At 35.4% G+C, this 11,241-nt stretch overlaps 1 protein-coding gene across 1 annotated transcript; it reads right to left on the bottom strand.

The window, feature by feature from the left end:
* Window positions 1–894: 894 nt before the first annotated feature.
* Window positions 895–10,517, bottom strand: LOC100378918 (putative E3 ubiquitin-protein ligase UBR7). Its single transcript, XM_002736981.4, has 10 exons — window positions 10,294–10,517; window positions 7,663–7,796; window positions 6,843–6,903; window positions 6,610–6,705; window positions 6,077–6,130; window positions 4,840–5,052; window positions 3,785–4,063; window positions 2,036–2,201; window positions 1,649–1,710; window positions 895–1,349 (listed from the first exon to the last, which is right to left on the bottom strand). The coding sequence occupies exons 1-10, from the start codon at window positions 10,444–10,446 to the stop codon at window positions 1,248–1,250; spliced, it is 1,320 nt and encodes a 439-aa protein (XP_002737027.3). The 5' UTR covers window positions 10,447–10,517; the 3' UTR covers window positions 895–1,247.
* Window positions 10,518–11,241: the final 724 nt, after the last annotated feature.

Genomic DNA, 11,241 nt, shown 5'->3' with positions numbered 1-11,241 from the left:
GATACCTAATTGCATTATAATTAATGTCTCACAATTTTCTCGGTGCCGAGAACTATGTATATTTAGGGCAATTCTGTGGTACACATCATTAGAAACTAGGCAAAATTCAATAGCAACACTTGCAGATTGTTTTGTGGGACCTTCAGTGCTCTCCATGGTTGTCTGGAAATGGTGAAAAATAACTGCGCAAGTTCATTAAGGCACTGAACAGCTTGTTATTTTATTTCACAAAAGTAATGCGCAACTATAAATTACGACAAGTGTGTTGAGTAATTCCATGTACGATAATGGCTTCAGCGGAGTACACAACCAACTGCAATTTTAAATGGTAGATGCACATTTCAATTATTTTACTTCCTGGTCATAAGTAAAATCTGATCTTGATGGGCGTAACATTAATCACACCCACTGCAGCACAAAAAATTATGAATTGATTGTCCATGCTGCATAGTGTGCACAGCCTTCTAACATGCACACTGATTACGTAGGGATCCAGAGTCCAAATGGAATCCCCAAATTAAAGTCAGACTGCTTTAAGAAAAAAATAAAATTGTAGTGACTGTATAGGCACAGAACAAAAATGTTGTGGCCTCTCATTACATTTTTACACTTTCGTTCATAAAATATGAATTTCATTTTACCAAAATACAAAACTACCAGTAGCAAGATGTTTTTCAAGGTCACTATATCAATGTATGCGTTTCTGTTGCGTCAATGACATGCCAGTGAAATAGCACAGCCAATTGCATCACAGCACATCTTTGTGCGTCAGTGTAATATTGGCTTAGAGGGCACACACTAATGCTGCATCAGTTTGAGTCCTGTGGTATGTGATACATTGAACTACCTCGGGAGATGTATATGGAGAATGCAACACACAGCAAGTAAAACAAGTTTTAAATAGAGTATTTTTTCCTGAACTTTATTTTTTTTTTATGCTTTGAAAGCTAAACTTACAGATTTTCACACACACACACAACATTGAGAGAGATGACGTAAATTCATTGTATGTAAATGAGAACATTTTTCCTGCATACCATTAAAAATTAATTAAGTTGACCTGATTATATCTGATCTAAAATTTGTGGTAAACTTTGTGCAAGAAAGTTACAAGGCAGTGACAAAGAAATAATAAATGTAAGTCTCAAATTACAAAATTACAGATACGTGTGACTATTTTCATTAAAAAAATGTGTACACATGATTTGATTAAAAGTGGTTCACTATGCATGATTGGCTATTTAAATTCAGCGACAGAAATGCTGTACTTTTGGTCCAGAGTCGGTTCTTTGTCGCTTTCTTGCCTGCATGGTTTCAAAGAACTCTGAGATGTCTTCCGCTCTGACCACCTAAAAAAATATTGAATTGTTAGTGTAAAAATATAAAATAAAAAGGATGTACATATAAACAATGTAGATAACGCAAAATGCAATCTAATACTAGGTCAGTTTTTCAGTAATGTGGACCACATACATACAAAGCCAAGCATGGCAGTCCCTGTGGTTAAAATTTCAGACCCTCAGTTTAAAAATGAACAAGATCTGGTGTCTGACATTTAAAAATGTCATCTGCCACCCCCCCTATATTTCTAACATAAGAATAAAATAGAAAGTTCAAGTAGGTGTAGACACTGCAAAATTGTTCTTACTTTTCCTTGGTCCACAAAACTTTTCAGATAATCTTTCAGTTCAGTCTTCATATCATTATATCCTAAAAATGGCAAATACAAAATGATTGATTATTTCTCAACAAAACTACCGAGGGGTGATATATATTAACATTCAGACTGCTAAAGCACATTCAAAACAAAAATGTCTAAATATGCCTTTAAAGTTGCACTCTTGAAAATGATAGAACTTTATTGAAGTCTTGGGACCATTACGCAGCATGTCCATGTCTTAATTTTCATGGATTGTTGAAAAAAATGTGGATTCACCAGGATGCATCATTTCAAATTAGGGTCCACAGTACCCATGGTAATAAGAACTGGTGAATCATAATGAATCCTCATACGTGCAAATCAAACAAATCTCACCATGCATAACTTCTACTTGCTGCACCCTATCCATATTAGACAAGGCTCTTATTCCTTGTTCATACTGTGAACCATCTGTCTGTTTAGACTTGCCATGTTCTTCATATTGATGTACCGTATCTTTCAAATCTGTTAGGAATGCCACATGTTTTTCTTCATATAGTTGCTAGTAGGCAGAGAAAGTAGAAGTAGTTTCAGTTTTCATGAATATGCAATACAAGTCTTGCGAGATCTGGCAGATGAGTGTGTTACAAGTTACTGTGCGAGACACAATGTTCATGAGTCAGTAAAAATCATGGAATTTTCGTAGCGGAGTGTCTGTGACTTTTGCAAAATTTTGTCTTCACAAACTCAAAATTCTGAAATCGCAAACATTTCTAGCAGTGAATATTCAACATTTAAAAAAAAAAACTCAGGAACTTATCAATAACAATGACAAAGAAATCAGAATTATACAAAGTCAGTAAATAACTGCTCGCTATGACAACACTGCCAGTAATGACAGGAAAGTATCCTTCGAACTTTCTAAGTCATTCCACGTGAGATCTCATCACGCGAGCTGGAAATTTCCAGTTTTAATCCAACTTCTGAATTGCTATTCAGAATGATGGAGCATCAAATATGCCTGAGTTCACTCTTAAAGAAGTCATTAAAATTCTAATTTTTCACTACTGAGCATATACTCTCACCATAGAAATCAAAGTAAAAATAACATTGCCAGAAATTTCAGACATTGTTTCCTTGAAAAACAAGTCATTGAAAATGACACAGTCCCCGTTAAACTTTTGAAAGTTCCCTTTGTGCTCGTCATATTAAAGCGGAGGGGTTGTTGCGAGAGTGTCCTTGAAACTTGAGTTCCAAGTGGCGCATACAACAGATTGTTTATTTACACCAAAACACGTGTTCCGTGTAGTAGTAATATGGCCACAAATAAAAACAGTTGTTATTCGGCCATCTTTGATCTGATTATGAAACACACTGATATGTATGATGTATGTGCCAAATACGAATGAAAATGGTACATAAATTGTGGTAATATAGTAGTAAGGCCAAAAAGTCAGATGGCTGTCAATCGGCCATCCTTGACCAGATTTTGAAACAAATTGTCATGGACATGCATCCTAACATGTATAAAGTACATGCATGTGCCAAATTTGAATGAAAACTGACAGAGCACGTCCAAAATACAACATTTTCAAAAAACAAGATGGCTGCCAGTCGGCCACCTTTGATCCAATTGTGAAATAAATCGTCATGGACATGTATCCTAAAAAAAAACAAGATGCATGCCAGTCGACCATCTTTGATCCAATTGTGAAATAAATCGTCATGGACATGTATCCTAACATGTATAACCTATGTTCCAAGTTTGAATGAAAACTGACAAAGCATGTCCAAAATACAACATTTTCAAAAAACAAGATGGCTGCCAGTCGGCCATTTTGAATCAAATCGCTAAACCACTGCATGTGCATATGTCCCACATAAAATACTAGGCACATGCAAAGAATGAACAGAATCGGTCCAAGGGATTCTGAGATATGACTCCGAACGGACGGACGCACGGACGGAGACCGAATTATAAGTCCCCGTTTTCGGACTTTGCCCGAACGGGGACTAATTAACCTAATTTAAAAAAACAAAGAAAGTATGACGATATAATATAATTAATTTAATTGTCTCTTGAAGGAGTAACACTACTGGTACTACGATAATAAAATATTGCTCTTGAGAAGTACAGTAGCTTACCATACACTCGGCACAAGTGCACAATTTCTTTCTCCATCCTGTGGGCCAGAATGTTGCCTGATCTTCAGCAGGTACACCTCGCTTCTTCAATTCCTGCAATTTACATGAATTAGACATCACTTCTACAGACGAATCATTCGAAGAAGCGTTTGCTTCCCCTTGTTCAGCCACATCACTGCTTCTAGTCTCAGTCTCATTTCGATTTGCCCCTTCTCCAGAACTTTGTTTATTTTCATCTGCCACCTTGAGTCCATCATTTCCATTTGTAACCTCTTTACCCTGCAATCAATGCAATACAGATAACTGGTGAATAGAAATATTTCATAGGGTTACATGATTCTGTCCTTTTTTTAAGCACCTCTTTCTTTAACTTGAGAATCAATATATCTTGTAAGTGAACAATAAGTATACAATATAAATTGTGTAGTAAAAAGTATTATATTATTTTTGCTATTTTTTTTTTAAAGATTTGTAGCTACAGAACAGTACTGTAAAATTTGTATTAGAAGCTGCGGCTTCTATTACAATGGTAAAATGCAACAGAGAGGATACGGTTTCTATAAGAGCATTTACACATATGAGAAATGATTAATATTTGATTCTCAATTATTCAAATAGAATGGGAGCGACTTCTATTAGGGATGCGGCTTATGGTACTAGATTTCCATATTTGACAGTATAGGAAAACACACACAGATACACAATAATTATTATGGAGCAGCAACTCCAAAAATTATGCAAGAAATCCAGTCCAACAGGTTATATTATTACAACCTGATTTGAATATTGTCATAAAGAAACTGCCAACGACAGCATTTGTTATAAGTACATATTAAGTACTTTACTTTTGCTAAAGGGATGGAATCAGTGAAAATACTTTTTTTCCCCTATATCTTTCATTCAACTCAAAATCATTGAAAATAAACTTTATACAAACGGCAAAAATGTCTTTTCAGGAAAAAATAATTACACTAAAAAGATATTATGCAGTATTGTCAAGCAGTCTTCCCTGTCTGAAATTCACCAAATAAAATCTACACAACCAATAGTCTTACCTGTTGACCTTCAATATGATCCACTAATTTGTCTCCATCCGATGTGGAAGCGTGACCGCCTTCAACGTTTATAGGTACCTTGGAATCATCTGTAACAATTTTCATCTCAACAGAGCTGACCACATATGGCCAAAGGAAATCACAAACCTGCATACAACTCCGGCATATCATCTCCTCATAGTCCAGATTCAGTGGTGGTGTAGCTCCAAGATGCTGTGAATGAAGACAACTACATAAAGCAAGTATGTCATCAGAAGTGTGTATTCTACAGTTCTATTAATGTTTTTCTGTTCTCCAGTTGTTCTTTACTAATATCGTGCACACTATACATATTTCAAAATATAAATATTCCTCTTGGCTGGGGCTAAACTAATTTCCAACAAGCAGCCTATCCACTGAGATAGCTTCGCTGTCAGCAATGCACATTTCAATTAAAGAATTGAAGATATCATCACAAAATGAACAAATCTTAGAAAGGGTCCACCTTAGGAACCTATATGCAAATGAACTTGCGGTTTTCAAGAAGTCGAAAAAGTAAAAAGTGGATGCAGACTGACAATAATATGATTGGCTAAAATCTCATCTATATATATGCTCAGTTTCTGAGAATGATGCTGCTTTAAAGTTTATCACAGACACAGAAAAGCTGACGTTCATAATTTGTGAAAACAAGTAATGCATATTTTACACACATTGTATATGTTGCATGGGACACGTATCTAACAAGGCATGGAGCAAAGACTGAGATACTATATCATGAACCAAATCTCGTACCAAAATCGACAGATTTATTTCAAAACTGTTTTTCTTTTCTTTAATTAACAAGTCCTTTAATAACTCCACCAATGTTAAAGTTATCTTTTGTTAAGAATTTTCATAAAATAAACATGCATATAGCTTATTCTATACTTTCTATTCTATAAATTTTGATAAAGATCTGTAGCAGCAAGCTACAAGATATGTAAAAATGAGGTTGTTTTGTAGATACCAAGCTCTGACGTTTCCACATATTTTATTTTGAGAGTACTGGAGGTTGTTATTACAAACATACAACATCATTAAGTGTAAACAAAGCAGCAAGCTACAGTTCATACTCTGCCGTTAATGTTCTCATTATCCATCCACAAACATTACATGAGTACACGTATATATTGGAAGGTGGATGGGACCTCACACTTTTAATCTAATTTGTGATTATGTAAAGTACCAGTACATGGGGAATTCAGTGCATACTCACCCTACCATGAAACCAGTCTTCACACACTATGCATTGGATCATTTCATCTTCAATCTGAAGAAAACATAACAAAAAAAACAAAGTGTCAATCTACGAGACAAATTCAAAACCTTATTATACATTTCGTAAAATTACCGCTCACCATGAGAAAGATTATATTTAACTCTGTATCTGTGACGTTTTTGGAACTACTTTATTGCATGCATCAGAATATATACTTTTGTAATGGTGTTATATGTCACCTCATCACCCGTGTATTGATATGTAAAAAATAGTGCCGTTGGTGTAACTGAAAATGCCTGAATAAACAGAAAGTTAAATTTGAAAGCTCTCTGGTTTCTTGGATGTTTCGCGTGTTCCTGTGTCAACACATCACAGTGTCGTACTTGTATACAATGTATATACATAATGAGTAATGCCCCATTGTGTTAAGTAAAAAACAGATTTAATGCTGATTCAGCAACATCCTAATTAGATGGAATGAATTTTCAGAAAGAAAAGTATGTGAAATTGAAAAGAAAAAGTGATCTTACTTTATCTTCTGGGTCAGGGTAGGGTCTTTTACAGATACAATACAACCCTCGGAAATTATCGTTGTATTTATTGTCACTATTTACCTTCGCTTTATTCTGAAAAATACAATGGTTTATGTGTGTACAATAAAGCTGATGATCAATCAGACGACCCGACCCGCGAGTCGGGCATGCGAGGCAATTCCTGATGTCATATGTCAATGAAGTAATACAGTATATGATGAGTGACTTACGGTGAAGAATTTACATGTCATATTTGGGAATCTGTCATTTCCACAATCACATGTGAAATTCCTACAAAAAACAAACAAACACATAAGACTTGTTAAATACAAACTTGAGTTGAAAATACTTGTATGCAAAATAATAACTACTAGGCAATACAAGACATCTAGCTCAATTATTGTATTATTCACACTATGTATAATTACATTGAGTGGCGCCCCAATTGAGTGAGAAAACGTACTACACGAAATACCAACAAAGTCACGACTCGAATCCAGTACGAATCACCCATCTGGTATACACAGAACCAGCCAACATATTATTTAGAACACAATAGGGGTACTTTATTAACTAATGCTACAAAGTATACTACATGTTTCGGTTCTACAAATGCCTGAATTACAATACTCGGCATGCTTGCATACAAAGTCAAAAAGGCCAGCTAGGCTACTGGCAATAATACAAAAACCAAAATTGGTACCACTAAAATAATGGGAGGGAGAAAACAGAACCAGCAGCTGAACAAATGCAGTTAAGAATGGTGCACACAACTGAATGACAGTGGACCATACCTCTATCCCACATGAAATGCAAATGAGCTAGTCAGATAATTTAAACAAATAAGCATGAGCTTGGTAATATACAATGAATATCTGGCTGAAATTATGCAATGTTGACTATATAGAAATTATTGATGCAAATTTCATAATGCACAAGTGAATTTGATTGAGGCTGCCAACAAGACATGCATTTCTAATCAAGAAGGAAAAGACATGCAGATCACACACACATGGAAATTGCAATGAAAACTGTAATGCAGGTATTCACCTTTTTGTATACATTTCCACCAAATCATGCCCTTCATGACACTCGTAACTACATGCCAAACAGACACCAGCTGGATCCATATCTGAAGTGATGCAAGTAGTGCAGGCATAAATCGCTTGACGATTAACAGCACCCTAAGGAATATAACAAACTGTTAACAGACTGTTTATAACAACACTATTTCAAAACTGGTACCGTAATATGATGATAGTGTATATACCGTATTTATCCGGCTAAGAGCCCATGCCCGGACAAAAGTCCACCCCACACTTTTGATAAAATAAAGGAGTTGAGGTCATATCCTAGCAAACGCCCAGGGGTGTTTTTTCTACACCTGTAATAAAATAAAAAAACAAAAACCTATTTTTGTTCGTTGTATTAACAGTTTACTTCCTTGCAGTTTGTTTTGATTCTGATAACAAAATTTGAAAAAAATAAATGTCAATTGCGTAAAACGACCACTGTTTACGTAGTTAGCGTCGCCGACAATGAACCAACGTTTCAATATTGTAGCAACCCGTACCTGGGAGAGTGGTTTAAAGCACGTTGTTTTGGCTTTATAAAATATTTGCGAATCCATAACTGGGGCCAGCAATTTTGCAATGTCATGCCGAAGACTGCAAACTTTTTTTACCATCTTTCACCACAGCTATTGCATTTCATGGAAATTATTCTTCTGTCGTTGGAAAAAAACATCTTCCTATTTTAAGCCCACCGCGATATCCATACAACTTGCTGAATGGTAACTTTCACCATGATTGATGAACGAACGCCTAGTCTGATAAAAAAGCGATGTTGAATTTACCTCCATGACGAAACACTAATAGTGATGTAATTCTTAGCCAATCAGTAAAGCGGATGCTTAAAGGTCAAAGATGATTGCCAGACGGTAAACAAAAGCATTGTGCCAGTCGTTTGCCGCGACCCCATTTTTCTTGTCTCTTTATTCTGATTAGACGTGAATTAAAAGTGCCAAGCTATCAGACAGCGACATCCGTGGATTAAATGTGCTAAGTCAAAATTGTGTGGGACAACATCGACAAACTTCAAGACGAAGCTATAGGGATTTTAGTTCGATCGCGACAGTGGCGCAGACTTGGAATTTCAGGGTTTTGACTTTTACGAAGATAGCAATGAACGTACAAATAGAGATTCCAAAAATTTTTTTTATCTAACAACTATGAACTTTCGTAATTTTACTGCGTAAATTATTATTGATCTTGTATGGCTGTTGATCCGGTAATTGTCGAAAACCGGAAATAATTCACGTGTATGGGGCGGCGTGTTTGTCGATGGGGATATTCTAATTCAAATGAATCTTCACTCTTGATTTTTATTTTTTCTTGTTTTAATATTTGTCACATTCTAAGCAATAAATTATTTCTTGTTACACTTCTAATGCTGCATATTGTTCATTTATTTTTGTTGCATGTTTTTATTTGTTGTTTTTCTCCCTGTCGCAGTTCAATCTGCGTGTTGCCAATTTTCATGATTTTTCGTTTTTTTTTGCCGGGGATATTTGGACAAATGCCCACCCCTTCTTTTTGGCGATTTTCCAAGTTCAGGACCCTGCGCTTATACCCGGATAAATACGGTAGTCACAAATATAATCAAGACTTCTTGTGGGTGTGCATGATGACAATATGACCCAATCCATTTTAGGAAATTTGTCTCTGACAGAATTAGTTAGTAAAGACATTGATTGAAGTATTCTTTATTGAATTTTATCTATATGCAAGATTGACTTTCTCATGAAAAAAAACTACTACCGATAATACATTTAAAATGTTGCATAGTTCAAAAACCTGTCAACCAACCACAATGCAATTACTTTGTGGGTGAATATAGTAATCTACAATCTCCAGGTCGACGAACCTTTTACTGTTTATTCTTGTTCAGGCAATAAATAATAATTTCTTATGAACCTAAAACTAGTTTTACATTTTAAATGTTTGCACTGAACAGTACGTAGTTTGTCATGATTTAGACAAAGCCATTTGTCAACAATGTCCATTAACAAAAGACCTCTAAGAAATTTATTATACAGTCAATGCTCAATAAATTTTTCTATTGGTTTTTACTGTAACATACATTTTTATAAATGTTTTCTAAGTTTCCTTAACCATTCACTACTTCATACTGAACAAAGTACAATGACCCAAGCCAGCATTTTTCAAAACAGTAGTTTCATAGTGTTTACTATTGTCACCAAAGAAAGAAACCCCGAGAACTGTTTTGTCAATCGATGCGTTTGGAATTTTAACCTGGAATTTCAAATAAGAAATTACTCACTTATGCAAGCTAAACTACGTAATTTGTGTACGAACGGGGGGTGAGATCGGCTGACAATGGATATAAGTAATTCGCAATTCCAGTCTATTTGTTTGTGTGGTTTGTCAACAAATCCTAATTGTATGAAGGGACTATACGAGTGTATTGCTACCTACGTGCATTTGAAAAACATAAACGCAACTACACTATTCAACAGTACCAAAAACCAACAAATAGCAGGACTATGAAACTATTACTACAGGTACAGTTGTACTAGTAACAATGAATTACGGTACGCTATTTGTCGAACACAGTATCTCTATTCCTGTACGACTTGAATTGGATATAATTAACTGTTACCTGGACATAAGTACAGTATTTGTCATCACTGCCACCAAGAACGGCATTCGCTTCATCCTCGAGCTCTTCACTTTCTTCTAATACATCCACCATAGAAAGACTGACGTCTGCATCTTTGTCTGTCAATGCCGTGGACCCTTTCTCTTCCGCCATCTTTACAAATCAAACACTACTGCGAACTACTGCTCTAGAGGGGGGCTATATATTAAAGCTCCCTTAGGTTATCAAGAAAATGACTAAGTAAGGGTACGGAATCCGTCTCATGCAATTGTTTTCGAAATAAGTACTTGTGTTGTTTACTACACACATATCTCTTTTCTTTTTACCTGAACTGTATTTGAACGCATACTAATGTGTAGTACATAAATGTATAATAACTATAGGTTGAAAAAAATATAAACCTAGGTAAGCCATTTGTAAATCAGCTGACAAGTCATTATTTTACCAAGTGGGTGAACAAGCGTGAAGTTAGCAACATATTCAAGTTTAAATTCCAACAACAGAGTCAGCGTATATTAAAGCTAATTGCAGAGCATTGGATTATTGTTTGTTAATTATCATTTCCCCATATTTATAATAAACAACAAGCAAATTATTAATCACGACAACAGCTCCGCGAATCAGCGTCTATTGTCCCTGTGCTCTTTGGACGAAGAAATGGGAATGGGTCTAGAATCCACAATCCGCTCAGTTTATTTCATTCAAAGTCATGACAGTTTCCCGACAGATATGAGTAAACTTTGTATTTTTCCTCGATTTTTGACACACACACAACACACAACAACAATAAAAATAAAACTCACAATTGTTTACTCGTGTAGTATTATGCCAATTTTGGTTTACTTTAGGACGGCCACACGCTCGTCAATCAATGTATGTGATTGTAAAATGATTCATACGTACACCATATTTGTCCGAATTTTATAGAAATTCTAGAACGGAATATGC

Source organism: Saccoglossus kowalevskii, chromosome 2 (assembly GCF_978046115.1).
Source record: "Saccoglossus kowalevskii chromosome 2, keSacKowa6.1, whole genome shotgun sequence".
Lineage (NCBI taxonomy): Eukaryota > Metazoa > Hemichordata > Enteropneusta > Harrimaniidae > Saccoglossus > Saccoglossus kowalevskii.
The sequence above is the reverse complement of the archived record's forward strand: the minus strand, read 5'-3'. Positions and strand labels throughout refer to the sequence as shown.

Coding starts and splice junctions, on each gene's coding strand:
- LOC100378918 (XM_002736981.4), bottom strand. CDS start 10,446: ATGGCGGAAGAGAAAGGGTCCACGGCATTGACAGACAAAGATGCAGAC. Junction 7,797..10,293: donor AATACTGTACTTATGTCCAG/GTAACAGTTAAT, acceptor TATATTCCTTAG/GGTGCTGTTAATCGTCAAGC. Junction 4,064..4,839: donor ATCATATTGAAGGTCAACAG/GTAAGACTATTG, acceptor CATTGATTGCAG/GGTAAAGAGGTTACAAATGG.